The 19769-nt window shown below is 47.5% G+C and overlaps 2 protein-coding genes across 3 annotated transcripts in view; one reads left to right on the forward strand and one right to left on the reverse strand.

Moving 5' to 3' along the window:
- The window catches only part of LOC144162421 (ATP-binding cassette sub-family G member 8), a 399408-nt gene extending 391202 nt beyond the window's left edge, over positions 1-8206 (reverse strand). The window contains exon 1 of the mRNA XM_077692940.1: positions 7781-8206. The gene's annotated coding sequence lies outside the window, so the exon portion shown is untranslated. The remainder of the gene's footprint in view (positions 1-7780) is intronic.
- Positions 1-19769, forward strand: part of LOC144162422 (ATP-binding cassette sub-family G member 5) — a 107444-nt gene that overhangs the window by 35875 nt on the left and 51800 nt on the right. Inside the window, exons 1-2 of one of the 2 annotated variants that reach the window (XM_077692944.1) lie at positions 8326-8754; positions 15079-15262. In XM_077692944.1, the coding sequence (XP_077549070.1) occupies positions 15094-15262 (169 nt within the window). In that variant the 5' untranslated portion in view covers positions 8326-8754; positions 15079-15093. Of the gene's footprint in view, positions 1-8325; positions 8755-15078; positions 15263-19769 lie in introns of those variants that run through there. The other variant, XM_077692943.1, reaches the window with a different exon arrangement.

Genomic DNA, 19769 nt, shown 5'->3' on the forward strand with positions numbered 1-19769 from the left:
TTTTCCGCACGACAGTGAAACCCATTTCTGTCTTCTTAAACGTTGACGCGGGGAAACCCATGTGAGAAAAAACCGGCAAATTAAAGAGCTGTACAACCAAACATTACAATTATTGAATTTTAAGGTACATCACAGTATTCACTGAACTGCCATCTTTAGCTTTTTATATTTGGTACTTCCTGCGATTTAGCTTTGCGTATTTACAATCAACTTATATTTACCTATACACATACCAAAGGTACACGAAGTCCTTTATTTTCGTGGCTTGACATATTTTATGCTTCTTTCTTTGAGAACCGAGCGGTATTATGCGAAATTTCCCTGAATTTTCCGATGCCCTCGCATCAAAGCTTCCGAGGCTCCACGTGTCTTCAAGGCTCCACGAGGCGTTCCATAGCTCGTGTTTATTCTCGTTAGCAATGGAAATGAACGAGCAGCAGCGCAACGCGTGGGAGACAGATCAAAACAATTTGAAAGTTAAGGCCGAAGCGAATCGCGAAGCAAGTCTTGTCAAATGGCGAGAGGACGAAACCCCCCGAGAACGATAGCAGAAGCAAAGCATCCCAGGCGTTCGATAAAACAATAATGGTTTCGCATTCAGAACCTTCAAGAAGCGCTTAGATGTCGTCGGACGGTCCTTGGGGCGTATATTAGTTGCATTGACATACTCTTGTTGTCGGAGTCTGTAATTTTAACGTCGCTGTGTCGGGACCGAAAAGGAAGTGATTTACACGTTTGGATCGTTTTGCATTCCTTACCGATCCGCTCCAACCGACAACTCAGCGTTCGTAGGTGCACCCATTTGACATTATCCAAGATTGTGCCTGCAGTTGCTAGTAGGCAGATGAGTGTATATCCTAGGGACCACAAAGCCATTGTGACCGCAGTAACTGACGTTGACTTTTAGATGCGAACGCATCTCATTCACTCGCCTTGTCCCTGCATCCATCCGGCGTTGTCGGCGTTCAACCCTCTCCCATTCTCCTCGCCGCGCCAGCTGCGCTCTCCGCCGCTCACCCCCTCTCCTCTCCGATAGCGAACACTCTCTCGCGAGGGGCATTGGATTGGATTGGCTTGGCTTGGATTGGCTTGGATTGGATTTGGATTGGATTGGATTAAAGTGGATTGTGTTGGATTGTGTTGCGTCATAGCCGCGGCAGACGCACTGGCGCCGGCGCGTCCCCTCACCGTTATGCGCGCTATAAAACACGGTGCCTGCGCCGCTCCACCGTTCCAGCGCCGTTCCTCCGCTGTCCAACGCTGCAACGTGAACCCCCTATGCGTCGCATCTACACAGGGGTTCCCGCGAGGGGAGGTGGGAGTTTTCAGCTACGACGATCTTCCACATTCGTAGTCCGCACTGGCTTTAATTTTTGACATTCCTTGTTTACGTTGTGTGCGTTTGTCTGCATATATCACCAATGTGATGTTTTATTCATCAGCGGACCTTTTATTGAGCCGATCAAATGAAGTCAGCACAACCCACTTACTACGATGAAACAGAGACGTCCCTAACATCCCCACGGGAGCACATATTTGCTCACCCGCACGGATCAAGCGAGATGGTCAGAAAAATCTCTGCTGCTTTCTCAAGGAGGCGATCCTCTGAGAATTGCTCACTTGAGACAATCCGGAAAGACCGAACTCGTGAGGTAAGCACAACTAAACGAAACGGCTATTTAGCGAAAGCTGCGGAGACAGCCTCTAAACACATTGTAGAAAGTCGCAGACGATCACTCACTACTCAACAGTCATTGAGGTAACGTCGCGAAAGAACTGAAACGACTGTGCATGGTTACGTAAACTCACTTTCTGACTGATAAGCCTTCCTGGGAGACTTGGGGTGTTGTTATAATAACAGAGATGAACGATTGAGCTACAACTGGCAGAAAAACGAAAAACACGATGGCAAACGGAGAAGGGCGGGGGGGGGGGGGGGGGGGGGGGGAGGGTGCAAAAGTTCAAAAATTGGGAGCAGTCTGCCAAGGCTAACATTGCCGAAAATTTTGGGTTGTTTTAAAGTGAGCAGTGTTATGTAGGCAGAGCGTGCCCGCGCGCATACAGGGACATGAAACGGGCTGGGTACCGCGCAAGGCCTTCATTAGTCGAGTGAAACAATTAGGTACACTTCTTACGCAAATCGTGTTGCATGCAAAGTGGCCACAAACAAAATTACAAGTTTGTTTTATTAGAGATATCTGATGTGTTATAGTGTGCCCAGAGTAGCTTGTCGGACACCAAACGATGCTTTATTTACTGAGAAATTAAACAATCACAGGAAAAATATTAATTCTCCGGCTAAATTGTGTTTTGTGACGACAACGATGACGTATCGGGGACAGGTACTCAACATGATTTTTAGTGCGGGGACTAGGGCTGCACCGAATGGACAAACTTATTTTGTTGCCTCGTTTGCCGTTCGCCCTCCCAGATGGCGCCACGATACCGCTCAGGACCACTGTCCGCACTCGCTTTGGTTTTGACCGACTTGGTATCTTGTTACGGTTGATAGAGCTCCCTTCGTGAAAAATTGAGGATGGTCGACAAACACAGCCACAGAAGGCAATGTCACTTATGCCAGTTGGCCAGTGGAAGCTGAACGCGTCGGCCGGCCGGCTGTGCAGTTATAACCGGCATTGAGCGCGCTGGACGCATGGTGCTTCTACGTTTACGAGTGCATTCGTAACTTCCACTATTTAACACACCATTCTTATTGCTATAAAGAGAATGTGCGGTAAATTTAAGGGCAAACAGCTAGTTCTGCAAGCTTGTAAGCCCTGCCTGACTGCGTTTGCTTTTGCCGGCCTCAGGCAATCGCACAGCTGCCCATAACACGTCGTAGGTCCTAGTGTGGGAAATGAGCTAGTGGGTAGCATGGCCATCATCTTTTTTCTCAATTTTAGCCTTTTTTGAGTGAAGTTTGCGTTTAAATTGGTGTCAGTGCTTTCTAGCGAGGCAGCCTTTTGAGCGAACCAAGCCTGAATTTTGTCTTCTGGGCCGCTTTAAGAAAAGTTAATAAAATGCTAGTTGGCAGCACGGTTGGCTGGAGGTTAGGTTCACAGCGTTTGAAAAGAATTTATATTTCGCCCGTGCTTGATGCCTGATGCTGCGATGAATTCAATACAAAATTAACTTAAAGAATACAAGGAGTCTCAGATAACGTTCAGAATTTAAAGGGCCCCCGAAAAGGGTTTTTTTTTTTGGGGGGGGGGGGGGGGGTCGGTGGTATCGGAGCGCAATAGCAATTTCTTGAACTAGTCGTGACGTAATAGTGCGCTCTTGATTTAATCATTTTTTACGAGTGTAAAAAGATCAGAAAGCTACAAAAATATCTTTTTTGTGTGTGTGCGTTTACACAGTCGGACATATTTGTTTTATACCGGAGTGTAAAGCTCTTACACACCGGGCCAAACCGGGCTTGACGCTCCTGCGTTCTCGGCGGAAGGAGCAACGCAGTGAGCGCAGGAGCAACGACGTTCGCAGCGTGATCGCTCAGCGCTCCGTGTTTGGTGTAAGAGTTTCGTCAGTTTTCTTTGCATTTGTTTTTTGGATGCTGCACCCGAGAGGACTCTTTACACCATCTGTGTTTCGAGCGTATATATATATATATATATATATATCCTCGACGTTGTTTCAATTTTGAGGTTGTAACGAACGGCGCGCCAAGGGAGCGCCGCGCCGACGACGAAGGCGGGAGCTCCTCACGCAGCGCTTGGACGACGCCGGGCACTGCTCGCGATCACGAGGCGCACGCTCAAGTTCGCCCAAGCGGGCTGAAAAAATCAGTTCAAGCCCAAACGCTGTCGCAGCTGATTCGTGCGCCGGTCTCGACAAGGGAAAGAGCATGCGCATCCCGTAACGACAACTCCTGTCAAATAGTTTCATTTCATTGCTTCCCATCAAGTCATGATCGCAGGAAAGTGTGGTTTGGTGCGTCCGCCCTTCTGAATGAACCGTGTTGCCTAGTGTCCTTAGCGCGATTTACCGTTTACCGTGGTAACTGAAGCAAGAGTAGCCGTTTGGCGCTGCAAAAAAAATGATTGCATTCAGCGGTTTCTTCATTCCGGCTTACCGGCTGCCAATTAGCGACATCTGCCGAATTTGTCTCAAAGCAAATGACACAAAAGTTTTTTGCCCAGAACTGTTCGCTTACACTTGAAATAGCTTGAATCTTGGACGTTTTAGATTAAACTCTCACAATACAATAATTTTCTTTCAAAAGGGCTGTATACTTCTGCTGTAGAGCTTAAAAAAATAGAAAACATTACGTTGACGCCGCCATCTAGTGGGAACAATTAGCGCCAAGTATTGCATTAACCAGAATTCACGCCTCCGCCAAATATTTCGATATAAAATGAGTTATATATATTGTAATGATTCTGCAGTTACCTATATTACCTTGCCCAACACAATTCTAAAAGCATAAAAGAGCTATGCTAGTTCATAAACGCATCTGAACCATTGGAAGCGTGGAAGGCTGGAGTAGGGGCGGAGGTTTTGCTCGCTCTTCTGAAAAAAAAAAAATGTCATTTATCGTACTCCTGATCATCATTTAGCAAGAATGTAATAAACATCAACTAAGATGGCTTGTATGAAGCGCCGAGCGCAGTGCATTTGCTGTGGCGTAAAGTTGCGAAAGAACGCCCACCCAAAGTACAGTGATATCAAGTGAATAACTCGAGACGGGCGAACTTTCGGGTCAAGCGCGGAAAGGACGAATAAAGGCCGACCTCCATGCAGCGAAATGTAGGCGAAAAGACGGCGAACGTCGCCCGGCGGCGGCCGCTCCGCCGCCGGCATCGAAAATACGGCTATAGTGCCTGGAATATATTCCAGGCACTATAATACGGCTGTTCGTCGGCGATCTACGCGAGCTAGATGTCGAACGCGCGGCGGCGAACGCGACCGGAAGCGGCAAACTGCACTTTGAGGCCGCAGCCAATCACAGACTTGTACTTCCTGTCCTGTCTTCCACCGGCGGCGTTCGCCGCATCACGTTACATGTATGGAGGTTGGGGTGGACGAAAACTGAGCGGCGCGTCAAACCGCGGCGTCCGCCGCGCCAAGTTCTCCGAGAAACTTCGCTGCATGGAGGTCGGCCTTAAGTGACCGCATGCATGTCCCGTGAAGAGATTATTCGGGTTTATTTTGTTCACTCATCGGCGCTAAAGCCATCGATTTGACGGGGTGGGCGCGTCTTTCGGTAAATTGTATATTTCACCCGTAAAAAGAGGTGGGCGATGTTTCGGGGGAGGGCATTCTCTGGGAACTTTACGCTAATCTACTCAAGACGCGAGCGTACATTTCGCCGGTGCAGGGAGCTCGCTATTATAGTCGCTAGAAATTATTATAGCTACTGTATACAGTACGCCATGTAACGACGGCAAGAGTAAGTTACCGTTTACGAAAACTCTCGCGCATGCAAGGTCGACTTCCGGTCCGTAAGGACTGAAAAGGTAGCTTAAAGGGGCCCTGAAAGGCATTTTGAGCACACTGAATGAAGTAGCGCAATCGTTAGATTGGGTCGTCAACGTCATCTGTGCCAAGTATTACTCATTTACGCGCAGCGGAAAGCTCACACTTTTGTTGCAAAGTTTGTCGCTTTTTTCTCACCCTTCCCTTCGTGTTTTTGGGCGCCGCCATCTTCACATGTCTACATCATCGATTCCCAGATGTTCGTCATGAGCTAGACATCCTGCTATTGGGCGGCTTTTTCGCGCACTTCCGGCAAAGAGATGAGTCGTCTGCTCAGCGTCGGCTCGCCGGCTGATCTGCCAGCGGAGTGGAGTGCCGGAGTGCTTGGACATTTTACGACAAACGAAACAAGTGTAAACAAACGCTTAACCGTTCGTATTGAATGCAACACGGCCATAACACGACATGGATATTCTCTTACCTGAGTACGTTCCATAAAGAAAGCGTTGAAGCCCCGTGGCACTTCTTTCGTGCAATCGCAGAGAACGCCCTGAGCCGAATGCCCGGGTTTGACGGATACATTTTATTCAACTTCAAAACAAACCAGAGACGCGTTTCGAACGAACACAACGTCACAACATGCGTTGCAAGTCTGAACCGCGATTGACAGACGATGGGTTGCCTGCTCTTGCCCGTCGTAAATTCGGCACTCACCTCGCGCGCGGTTTGCGGGGACGAACAGCAAGTCACTTAACTCTGGCGCACAAGCCGAGAAGGCTTTTAGCCACGCACACTGCACATACCCCATGCGAGGTTGAGTCGTACGTCGCTCGAGAAAGATAATCCAGAACATGGGAAGCACTATCCACCCGCAGAAGCACAACGTCGCATTTCATCGCGAAACAAAGGCGTCCACAACACACACACCATCGCCTCCTGTAATGCCAAACGCATCTCACACTTCCCAATGAGAGTGACTGGTACGCCTGCAGTGCCCACATGTCGCGAGATGGAGCCCCGAGCTGAACCGGGATCACGCAACCGTAACTGACTTCTGGGGCGGTTTGTGCCTTGTTGCCAAGGCAACCGATGTTTGAGATTGTCAAAGAAATGGCGCTCGCTCCAGCGCTATAGAAAGCTCAGAGCCGCGCCGGAGCATGTTTTGCCAACGTTGCCGCTCTCCACCACGCGTCGCCCCAAGCTGAACTGGTCACATGATTGAAGCGTTTTGTGCACGGGTTCTGTATCGGTTTAAAATGTCTCTTTCACATGCCGCCGGCAGGAATTACCACCACCGCAAAATAAGACAGCAACGTACACCGCGAAAGGGCAAGGCCAGGCCGCCGCACACATGCAGCCAGGTTTTTCGTTTGCTTTTCCAGCCTTGAGCGGAGTGCATGATTCAAGGTGTCAACAAAGCTTGCCCGTAGCAGACGACAGTGTGAGCAGCGCAATAGCGGAAGTACGTCACCGCCGCGGAGCGCAGCATCACGGGAGGGGAGGCTGGCGCGCCGTCAACAGCGAGAGTAAGTTGAAAGGAGGAGGAAACGCGGTGCGACGATAATGCGCGGTTTTTGATTTACGATTTCTCAGCTAATACTCATCGCTTTAACAAAATTCTTGTGGGAGGAGATAGCTAATACATTGCTTTATTTGGTTACATGTACATCCATGCATCGGCGGAAGGTATTTCAGGACCCCTTTAAAAAAAAAAGGGGGGGGGGGGGGCGCCGTCGTCTCATGTGCGACGCACTCGCTGAAGTAACCATGGTAACGACGGCGCTGTAAACCAACGCGGGTAGAACCGCCGCCGTCAAAAGTGACGGACATAGAAGAGAATTCCGGCGGCCAACCATGGAATGAGTGCTTCGAGGTCGGACTATTACGTCATCGCAAGCCGCCGAGCCAACAAATAGTTCTGTCTCGTCGGGGTCTCGTCGGGCTTTTGTTAGCGTGAGCGAGTATGCTTACTATTTTTGGAATTGCTTCTACAAGAACTGATTTCGGACCCAAACAAAAACACTTTTAAATCCATCTCAGGGCCCCTTTAAAGCAAACTCCGTAAACACTACCTTAAACATTAATGGAACTCGGATGATTGTCATGTAGTGTGTGGCCGTATTATTGCATGTTATTGCACTCGGCTGGCAAAGCCCATAAATGGGGTCACCGACTTACGAAAGGAGGGGCTGTGTGTTATTAGCTACCTTTTTCGGTATTGCAGCCGAATTCCGGAGCATTTATTTCCACCTGCGCTCATGATACCGCCATTACATGGCTCGTGATGTTTTTCTAATGCTCCAATTACCACGCAAGACAGTGCATTTTCTGTAACAACTGACAGGGGCGACAGATTTGCACTTACCGTAGAGGGGCTCCGCAGTTTGAAACTGACTCGACGTCGTCCGCACAAAGAAACGTTCCGGTTGCACTGAGGACGGACAAACAACGCACTGTGGTTGCGCGGACTGCCTCAAGAGAAGCCTTATTGGAGGGCTTGTTTCCGCAGAACGCGTTAACTCACTCGCTCACCGGTTCACCAGCTCCGGCGGGAGCAAAAAAGCAAGCTTCGGTTGACGCGCGCAGCAGACGACTCTGCGACGTTTCAACAGACGAGCGGCTCACAAGTTGCTGCTCTCACACACGCGCGGTTGGCAAGGGCACGCACGAAGCTTTTGCTCGCATACAAACGCACATACGGGCACCCGAATGCGTTGTGTATCAAACCCCAACGTCAGCGCGTTCCGATTTCTGTTTTCCGCGCGGCGTGGGAGCTGCAAGTGCGGAACGCGGGGGAAGAGCTTTGAGCGCCAGGACCCTGATGCTCCCACCCACCACCAACGAACCACCTTCGTGCGACTCCCCGCCGCAAACACCGCCGCAAACTGGGCCCGGGAAGAAGGCGAAAAGGCGGGAAGCGCACGAAGAACGCACTTCGAAGCGAGCAAGCAGGTGCCAAGAAGAAAAGAGAAGCCCTGAGTGGGAATAATAATGAAACAACGGAAGAACACGCGGCAGGGTTTCGCCCACGCGAAAGCGCCGTGTGCTGCCGAAACTCGCGCGGGTGCGAAGCCGACGCATCGGCGTCCTTGTGCCCCGTCCGCTCGTTCGTTGATTCGTGGACGGTGCCCGTCTTCCACGCCTCGTGTCTTCTGCGGCGTGACTGGAGCGAGAAGGCAACACGCGACGCTGTTTGGAGCGGCTTCTGGCGGCTTAAGAGTGGTGGAGGGAGCCGTGTTGTGACTTGGTCGGGCCGCGGTATCGAAGGAGCAGTAAACACCGTTGAAAGTTTTCTTTGGGACAGTCAGAAGTTCGTGCAAAGAAGAAAAACGTGAACTCGTAAGTCTCCGTTTTTTATATGTATTAGGAACATTCTTTAAAAAACGGTCGGGGCATTCACTAATGGAATACTAACAAATTACTTGTCGCAGTATACACTAGGTACTTAGTAACTGGAGATAGTAAATATAGCACTTGTCAGAATTACTATCCGAAGCAGGCAGTAAGCACCACTACCCCCACTAGTAAAGTCCCAGCGATAGCACTCTTCTGGGCTACATGTGTTTACCAACTGCCTATGCACAACCTAGTCACAAGCACGACCTTTATCTAGTACATACTACTTCCTACACTCAGTTAATTTACTAACCATGCAGTTGTTAGTGGCAGAGCCTACGTACAAAACCGCGGGGTAGTAAGGTTCGTAACGAGTTAGTAGATACGGCCGTTACTACCTTTTTACGACCTTTTTTATTAAGAGTGAAGCATTTCCAGCTAATTTACATGCTGTATTCCCACAGAATCGCTACACGTGGCTCTGTACACTGAGAAACGTCTAAAATTTTGGCGATTCTGCGGCTGTGTGGTAGGAGCATGGTCATGAAAGAAATATAAGCGCATAGAGAACGGGACCGCAGGAAAAGAAGTCACGCGTACAAGCTCCTTCCGTAACTCCCACAGACTTGAAAAACAAAGGGACAAAAATACTAAGGCGAAGCACCAGCGTTCATTGGCTTCGCAATGGGAAATCTTCATTGGAAATAGCTGATCGTTGACCTCGAAAAACCGTTGCACACCTGACTGGCTTGTGGATTGGGAACTGCGGCCAAGGACAGCGCCGTGACTTCTTCTGTCTGTGTATGTTAAGCATTAAGCACATTTAAAACTGGAACTAGCCGGCTCATTTTGTCGTCGTGGACCAGCCTTGCATTTCTCCACCTAATTGTCATTTGCGGAGGGCCTGTGCTGCAAGCGTGCAATGCATCGCAGGATCTGGGGATGTGCGCGTCTGCCCTATAAGCCAGGCTAGTACATACCATGATTCTGTACCATGAAAATTTACGATGTCACACACACAATTTTTGGCTGACGAATTGACGGTGATTAAAAAACCTGGAGGATGGAAAGCCGAAGATATTTTTCTGACTAATAATAAGAAGAAGAAGAAGAAGAAGACTTTATTTTTCAGCAGACGTTGTTACAATTGTTAACTGTTGTAACATTTCTAAAACTGTTTGAATCTCCATTATACGAAGCTCAACCCATTTTCCTCTTGAGGCCTGACCTTTTTCGAGGATTTACGTGGCCCCGATTTCAGCGTCCTCAATTGGATTGCGTTCAGGCATGGCTGCAGCCTCTTCGTGCAGATCTTTTTCTATTCCAGCCCTATTCTGATAATTTGTCGCCTGTCGACATAAGCTTGGACAACATTTTTCCTTCGCATGCGAAATTATTGCCGGCCCGATTACTCAATCATTTACTTGAAGATCACTTGGCCACTCTTCATACTGATGTCGTCATTGCCACAGATGCCTCGCAAAGTGATGAGAAGGCTGGGGTAGGAATATATTCTCAGTCTCTAGATTGGTCCTTCTCAATCAGGCTGCCAGACTATACCCCGATCTTTCAGGCAGAATTATTGGCGATAATCTTACCCCTTAATAAACTACAGCACAGATTTGCGGGGGTGGTTATCCTTTCGGATTCTCTCTCCGTGTACACTGCTCTAACAAATGATAAAGATTCTTCCCTTCTCAGGTCATTCTGTTCATTCATTCCTTACCAGGTTCGCGAGATCCGGTTAGTGTGGGTCCCTGGTCACGCAGCGATAATCTTCAATGAAATGGCAGACCAATTAGCCAATTTGGCTCTTGGGGGTCCTGCGGTCGTGAATTGCCCAATTGACAGTTTTCTTTTGGGGGCGAGGTTCAGGCGCCTTCAAGTTTTACAAATTAATCGGCAAGATGCCCTTCGTTCATGCTCCGACTATATTCACCTCTCTCACTTATGGAAGCCTAAATTCTGCGAATCTCGTAAATGTGAGGTCGCAATCAGAAAATTTCGTTGCAGTTCCCCCTTTAAATTTTTATCTACACAAAGCTGGTCAGGCGTTATCTCCTCAATGCCCTTTCTGCAAGGCCCCTGAAACAATAGAACACTTTCTTTTAAATTGCCGCAGCTTTTCCTCGATGCGATGCACGCACCTTGAATACACGTTTAATCGACTGAATCTCCCTTTATCTTTAACCGTTATTCTTTCCCTGGGTGCTTCCGTCATAGGATATTGCCACAGAGATGTTGTGATCGCCTTTCATTCCTTTGTTGCGGCGACAGGCCGGATGCCTTGCTAGATAGCTATGCCTTCATTCGCAAGTTTTTTTTTTCCTGACAATCCTGTTCTATCCAAAGATTTCTTTTTCTACTCTCAATGTTTTTTCTCGTACTTCTTTTTTTTTTCTCTAAAATAAATCGGGTCACAGCCTAATTATTACAGGCAGCTTCTTGGCCAATCCCCCGCGTGGGTACGCGCCATAACATAAGGAACCAACCAACCAACCAACCAACCAACCAACAATTCTTGCTGAAGGGGCAGGAACTAAAGTCATTGTGTGCCTGACGAGGGCTCCTGACCCTCTGGAGTTCACAACAGCGGAGTTGTGAACTGAGTTGTGAACAGAGGAGTTGTGAAGAGGAGGACATGTTCAAATCAAATATGCGTGCTTAGCAATAAGATCCAGCAATACAGAGAGAAAAAAGTAAGTAAATCAAGAAAAATACAAAAAAATTGTACATTTCCAATAATGAGAATCACAAGTTATACAATATACATAAAACTTTTTTCTTCAATACCGGTTGCCAGCAGATACAATACAACACGAAATGTTTCCTTACTGCTTGTTCCTCATGTCTGTGAAAAAATCACGTCTTCACACAGTACAGTTTAAATTCTTTAGAGTGAGACACGCCTAGTGATTGTCATATCTCACTTTCTTTTCTATAAACATCACCTTGGTTTCAGTCTTAAATACGGTTGCACTGGTGCTAAAATTTAAATTATCCGCTAGGATGTTCAAGACATGTGGTACTTGATAAGTGGCCGATTGTTTGCCGTAATTAGTCCTAGTTTTAGGTGTACGTCTTATCGGACGCCGTACACAGTAATGACGGTTTTCTGCGTCACCATCTACATATAACTTGTTTTTGTGCACCATCTGCAGAAGTCTAAAGTAATACAGCTGGTCAGCTCTAAGTATTGAGTGTTTTGAAAACAAAGGTGAAGTTGGCAGGTCCTGGAATTTCCCTTGAAAATTTTCGAAACACCGTAATATCTTTTTTTGCAGGACAACAAGATTATTGTAATTTTTTCGTGAGGTTGTTCCGCACACCAAGATTCCGTACGTTAGTTTTGAATAGAATAGAGAATAATACATGTTTCTTTTTAGCCATAGCGGTACTAAGTGTGATATTTTATAAAGGCATCCAACTGTTCGTGCCAGAGACGCAACTAAATTATTTACGTGTACTGACCAGTTTAACTGTTCTTGGAACCAAACACCAAGGAAGTTTTGCTCATGTACCCGTGCAATAAGATGACCTTCGTATTAGAGATTGATATCTTCGTTTAAGGGCTTATTGATTGGGCGGAAAATTATATAGGTTGTCTTTGTGGCATTTAATCGCAGCTTGTTTTGTTGTAACCAGTTTGAAAGATGCACCAGATAATGGTTTACAATAGATTCCAGAAATGTTAAACTGTTTGATGAGAAAAAAATATTCGTGTCATCTGCATACATAATAATATCAGAAGAACCTGGTATTTTACCAATATCATTTATGTACACAAGAAATAATAACGGGCCAAATAGGGATCCTGGTGGGACACCTTGTTTCAATTTCATTTCGGCAGATAATATGTCATTGATGCCAACTATTTGATATCGATCATGCAAGTAGTTTTCCAGAATTTGTAATGCGATCCCACGAATTCCACAGCTAGATACTTTTTTTAACAGCAAATCAAAATGTATTGAATCAAATGCCTTTTGAATATCTAAGAAAAGACCGAGTGTGTATTTTCTGTTTTCGATATTTACGATTATCTTTTCCTTGATATATGCCAGAGCTTGCTCAGTTGACCTATGCTTTTGGAAGCCGTATTGGTTGGTTGCTATTATTTGGTGCTTGTCGAAAAAAGAAGTGAGTCGCTCATGGATTACGCCTTCGAATATTTTAGATAGAGTTGGAAGCACCGATATAGGACGATAGTTCGACAGGTTGTTACGGTCACCACCTTTGAATATAGCAGTGACTTTGGCCAGTTTTAAATGTCTGGGAAAAATGCCTGTGGTCAAGGTGAGGTTAATAATGAAGGATAAAACTTCGCATATCAACGGTGATATCAGTTTTAACTCTGCGGGCCCTATTTCATCTATGCCAGATGCTACATTGGTTTTAAGCTTGCGGATTAAATTTGCAACCTCAACTGCGTCTGTTGGTCGCACAAAGATGGACTCACGCACACGGGGGCCCTCTGTTAACGCGTTCTCTGCGCTAATGCTAGGTCTTTCTTACGAGCCCGAATTTATAAAGTGGGCGTTGAAAGCATCGGCTAATCTCTTTCCTGCAAGACCTTCATCGTTTACTGTTAATTCTTGGATACATCCACTACTTGTACTTTTGCCAGTCAGAGCGTTCACTACGTCCCAGATTTCGCGTTGGTTATCGTAGATCCTTTCAAATTTCTTTCGGTAATAATCTTTCTTGGCCTTTTTCAGGTCCGACGTCAGCGTATTTCTGTATTTTTTGTACTTCAGAAATGCTACAGGTTGTCATGAACGTACAAAGTCGTGAAATACCTTATTTCTAGATTTAATTCTCTCGTAAAGACTAGTCGTTATCCATGGCTTTCGGCGATTTTTAATGGTCCGGTGGGAGAGCCTCTGTAAAGGGAAAGCTGCAGTGTAGCTTGTACGCAAGAACCCGAGAAACTTATCATATGCATCATCAGGATCGGTTTGGTTATAAACGCAGCTCCAGTCATGCGCTTCTACTAATCTATAAAGGTGTTCCTGGGCCCCGGTATTCTTTTTGCGTCCAAGGCGGGTCCGAGTTCGGACTTTACTTTGATTAGGTGCTGACGGAAGAACACATAACACCGGAAGGTGGTCACTTAACTCATACGAAATTATTCCGCTTGTAACGCTATCCGAGCTTATATTTGTTGCACAAGTATCAAGGTCAGTGGCACTTAGATTGGAGAGCCTAGTAGGTATAGTTATATGATTTGTAAACCCATAAGCTTATAGAACTGTCTGAAATTCTTGGCTGTACGGGTCACCGGACTTCATATCGATATTTATGTCGCCAATAATCATGTAGGGAGCATTGCAGAAAGTGACCGGTGCCAGCGTTTTGTCTAAAAACTGTAGGAACTTGGTTTTGTGTCCGTGCGGTGGTCTGTACACCAGACTGATTGTGGTCTTTCCAAAAAGCATCGTCAAGATTTCAATGTCTTCATTGATAACAGAAAACGTTTCTACTAATTCCTAGTTTAGACTATCTTTAAAATAAATAGCGAGCCCTCCACCTTTCTTGTTTGTCGACAAAGAAGTTCGAAACGGTAGCCCGGAAAATAAGGTGCATCGGCTTTATCCCTAATCCAGGTTTCAGAGAAAGCTATTACATCAAAATCTATTGATACTGACTGCAAGAAAATGGTGATGTTATCACCTTTTTTTCTTATACTTCTACAGTTTACATGTAGTATGGAGAACGACTTCTTTGTAGATGATATTTTAGAGTTGAATTCCGAGACAGTGTAATACTTGCAAGAGTCATTCAAGTCCATCAGAGCGAAATCTAGCAGCAATTGCCATTTTCATGCGACCAATTTAGTTGCGGATTTGGGGCAGGTTCCCTTTGCAATCAAAACAATAATGCTGCAGGAACAGGAAAACTGACCCGAACGAGTACGCAGTGTTTTGTTTTTGTTGGCAATCCTTTGTAAACCACTTGTGCGATGTCTCGGGTACAAGGCAGGAGTATTTGTAAAATGAACAAAACAGAGCTTTGGAAAGCGGGCGCTGGAACTCAAGATGGCGGATGGACGCGCAACTATGCTCCTCTTCTACAGGAATTCCAGCGAGAAATTTCGTTCTCCAGCACTAAATGTCGTGGTCGTACGCAGATATGACAATGCTATGCACCTCTTCCCGTTTTACCATATCGTCCCCGGGACGCTAATCAATGTGCGTCGCTGACATCCTGATTGAATGATGCAAATTATTCGTTTTATCCGTTTATTGCATTTGCGGCCATTGACTGGGTACAAAGACGGTTACAGTTGCGCGCAAGGATTGCAAATTCTCACTTCTCCCTTCCCAGGGGCCGAGTGTCGAGATGGCGACCGACCACGTGCTGGAGCTCTCCGGCGTGCACTACACGGGCCCCGTGTCGCCGCCAACATGCTTCCAGGCGTTCACAGGCTCCGCGGTCACGGCTCCGCTTCTGAAAGACGTCAGCCTGGAGCTGCATGCCGGAGAAGTTATGGCCGTGCTCGGCTCCAAGGGTGAGCGCCTGCTGGCTCGCTTTTGTAGCGTAAGCTACAATGGCCGAGGTTGAGCAGTTTCGCGAGGGCCGTGAAGGGCCGTTCTCCGCAAGCGCGAGGAGCATTGTATGGTTTGGATAGGATCGGATTAGATTGGCTTGGCTTGGCTTGGGTTTGGACTGGGACTGGATTAATTGGATTGTGTTGGATCAAAATCCAATCCAATTGTAGTACGAGTGTCTAGAGAATTGAGTGCATATTCGCCGGTCTGCGCATTCCAGAGGAGGGACTTCATAGCCGCGGCAGACGCACTGGCGCCGGCGCGTGCCCAGCTGTGCGCCTACGTTGCGCAGTAGCGAAGTCTGACGCTGCGCCGGAGCCACTTGATAGCCATTTCGCGTGGCTCCTGGAGAGCGGTGCTGCGGGAGGAGCCATGCGCGAGGAGCAGTGACTGGACTGGACTGGATTGGATTGGTTTAGAAATCGTTTTAGCAACATTAAGCATGATAATCAGCTAATCCTAGACAACACCAGGAAATCTATGAATAACCAGCTGAACCTTAGATCACGCTACGTATATCCTGGCACAGCAGAGCTAAGCCACTGCTAATTTTTCAGAATGCTTCAATGGCCGAGGCATTCCACCGCGTACAGGATGGCTCCGTCCCGGCACACAAGAAAGGGGTGTCCGTGGCCACGAACATTTAAGGCCCAAGCACATGCACCCGTAAAACCGACGTACTCACGCAACGACGTAGACCGCCGTAAGCGCGTAAGGAACCGGCGTACTCCGGCGTACGCCGAATGCATTGCTACGCGCTTGTTACGCCCAAGTCAGAGCCCGCCAGACATCTACGCAAACTTTCGGCCGCACGCTGTTGACGTAGACGTCTTGCGGTGATGTTATCTGGTGGTCAGGTCGCATAACAAGATAGCAAATTGATAAGCTAACTTTACTATTAATTATGCGCTAAAACGAAGTAATTTGTAAAATACAAGCTTGTAATTTGTAAAATACATACATGGAGATGGCCGATCGGAGGTGTCCGGCTGGAAAAAAAAAAAACAAAAAAAACACGCGAAGCAACGAGCAGCTATGGGAGCAACGCAGTTTACGCTAAATGTAGCGTAGGGTTTTGCGACTGCCAAGCATGCAGAGTAATCCTTAACGTTTTTTTAATGTCCCAAGAACAGTTTTAGTTGTTTCTGTATTAAATATACGTACATTTGTGAGAATAAGCATCATTTATTATATTTCATTTACACTGCAGTTGAACTGGTCGCCACAAAGCCGAGTCCGGTGTGAGCTGGGTTTGCGCGCGTTGCGGCGCCTATGTGGTTAACTGGCCCTTTCCGGCGTCGTCGGTCGGCGTATGTCGGCGCAGGCTACGTCGTTGCGCAAGTACGTCGATTTTACGGGTGCATGCGGTTGTGCCTTAAGAGTTGAAGGGGGGGTCCTGCGCTGGGAGAGAGAGAGAGAGAGAACAAACTTTATTAGTCTCTGGGGTTAGGAAGGGGGGGTGGCGGAAGACCATAAGGCCTCCGCGACGTTCAGTGCCCGCGACGTCACCAATAGTTGATCGGAGATGTCTGGGCTCCCCAGGGCCTGTTCCCAGAGGGTGGGGGAGGGGAGAGGGGGATATGGAGAGGCTGGACACTCACAAAGAGAGTGGTAGTGGGTGTCCAGAGCCCCACATGCTGAGCAATTAGGGGATGTGAAAATGTGGGGGTGTGTGTGGACCAGTTGGGTGCGATGGGGGAAGGTGTGTGTTTGCAGAATGCGCCACATGTGAGCTGCAGCGGGGGTGAGGGAGGGGTGGGGTGGAGGCAGAGTTCGGCGGAGGAGGCGGTGGTGCAGGGTAATGTCCCTGTTACGCTGGGAAGTTCCCAGCGCAAACCGATTGTCGGCCGCTTAACTCTCCAATGGGCTTAGCTGTACAGAAGGGGCGGCCACTGCCCGCCATTATTGCTTGATCTCTGCCTGGCGCAGTAGCTGGCTGCGCTTTCGCTCTGCAGCGATAGAGATAAACCCAGCCACACTCTCACCCCTTACTTCTAATCCGTTTCCCACGGGATTTTTACGCACGCTTATCGAGTTTCGTCAGGGGAGTTTTTGCGTACACAGGTCTGCTGGATTTTCCTATCCCCTGGCCGTATGAAACTTTCCTTCGAAACGCGACCTAACAACCTAGACGAAAGCCTACAAATGCTAGTCCTGGTACGTGCTCTTGGTGACACTAACGGCTTCCCGAGCAGCCGCAGCAGCAAAAATTCCTAGCGTCTTGTCTGCGGCTGCTTAAATGGCCTGTCCTGACAATCTGCGGTGGACAATTACTTTTGGCTTTGCAGACCTATAATGAATGGGAGCGAAGAACGACAGAAACAGCATGCATCCCAGGTATTTATGACAATGGAAACAATCGTTGAGCCGTTATTGTTCGGCAGTAATTGCTTTTTTTGCCGCTGGAAAGCCTCTTCTGCGACGAAATGGACCAAGGGAGACGAAGGGTGGGCTGCTCCGATACTTGTGCTTTCGCGTATTGTCCCGCTGGTAATTGCCTTATTTTGTACGCTTTTATTATCACTGAGTACAATCAATGTCCTCGAGGTCCGCGACAGGACGTATAGCTTCGGCAGCAATATATTGTTACGCTAGAAGATAGACGGCGATTTCGCTCAGTCAAGCTCAAAAGAAAATCGCGTTATACAGGACAGTCCTCGAGTAGAAAGCTTTCCTCGTCCGGTTAATACTTCTCTTCCTTGTCCTGCTGTTTCTTACGAGATTTTCCGGCGGAAGAAGGCTATACAAACTATTTAGTTCAATTTCCCTCAGTTCGCGCATTCTTACAGTCAGCATGTCCACTCTCCTAAATGCCAAGACCATTCTGTAAAGCCGACATATTTGCATAAGATTTCCCGATGTTATTCGTTTTAAAGGATCACATCGTTTATGCTACAGTTACTGTAAAACACCCTTAATTCGGCGTCCGTTAATTCGAAGTTTCGGTTAATTGGTCTGGTGCCGCCTAAGTTCTGCATTAATACGGACAGATTCGGCCTTAGTACCGTTAATTTGTAGCCCCCACCGAGTTCAGGTGAGGAAACAGCAGCGTATTACGCCACGGCCGCGCTTCGGCTAATTCGGATTCGCAGCGGGAATCAAAGGTGCACTTAAAAAAATGATTCATCTTTCTTTGGAATCAGTAAAACGCAAAAGTGAAATGTGCAGCGAAATCTGAAGCTGAGCATGATTTGGCGGCTGTATTGTGGGTGTGCTTGGCGAGCGACGTCCTACTGGCGGATCGCTTCGGCAAATGTGTACTGGCGTCATTTCCGTGGCGGATATGACGTCAGTGAAATCTTCGTGTATCCCGGAATAAAACACATTCGTGTTAAAATATAAAACGCCAAAACGAACAACCCTAAGCATAGCATACTCCTTAGTACTAAAGGTTGCTTCCCCGCAAGAAGACCCTGTGTGCAGGAGTGCACCCTTTCGAGGCCGCTTGGTTCGTTGTAATGGCGTCACTTTCGTGACGGATTTCCCGTCAGCGAAATCTTTGTGTATCCGGGATTAAAACAATTTCGTGTTAAAAACTTCGAGATCTAACGGGATACGAACGAGCTTGCGTACACCTCGGAGGCAAACACAACGCATGGCACCGATTGAAAACCATATGAAAGGCAGAATGGCCACAGCTGTGGCCTTCGGTGTAGCCGACAACGACGGCGACCAGGCACGGTGTGCGCGGCAGTGAGGTAGCGACAGTGTGCGCGGACTCAACCACTTCCTGGGAGTTCGCAAAATACTTATTTCTTCGCACATCACCCCGCGAAGCGAACGACAATCACTGACTTTAAAAAATATATGTCTGGTGATGTTAAAACATTTTCAGTTGTTATTACCGTACTCGCAGTAATTCGGACATTCGGGTTATGTGGGCATCCTCTCTGGTCTCGTGAAATCCCAATTAACGGGTTTTTACTGTACTTCAAGTGGGTGCTATATTTCGGGCTTATTTCTTTTCTAAGTTTACTTACGGGCTCATGTCAATAGCTTCTTTGTATATCTTGCTAGTCGCGAAGCAGGCTGCCACCCGCTAGGCCCCGTTTAAGCAGTTCTGACACGGCGATACGTGTTCTTATTCTCATTCGATACCGTTTCGACTAAACTTGTGACGATACAGCTTGAAACGATTCTGCTTGTCGAAACGTTCGCACGGGATCTGGATGCCCTTGTTTTGTAGCTTCGTATCCTGTTTACTCATCGTCTTTCAAGCTGCATCGTTCTCTTTCTGGCTCTCTCTCTGTTTCGGCATGGCGAATTTCAAAGCAAATGCCGGGCGTTTCACAATCGTTTAGAAGTGTGTCGCATTTTTTTGCATTACGCTACTCCATCCTCGATAGGTAAATAAAGTTGGACCCAATTAAAAGGTGTAATGTCGCATTGGAATACCTTTGAAGTTAGCATCGATCGGTAGTGCCGCTATAAAACGGGCAAGTACAGCTTCGGTGAAAAGACCGCAAG

Source organism: Haemaphysalis longicornis, unplaced genomic scaffold (genome assembly GCF_048455015.1).
Source record: "Haemaphysalis longicornis isolate Haplotype H1 unplaced genomic scaffold, Haemaphysalis longicornis Haplotype H1 scaffold_12, whole genome shotgun sequence".
Taxonomy (NCBI): domain Eukaryota; kingdom Metazoa; phylum Arthropoda; class Arachnida; order Ixodida; family Ixodidae; genus Haemaphysalis; species Haemaphysalis longicornis.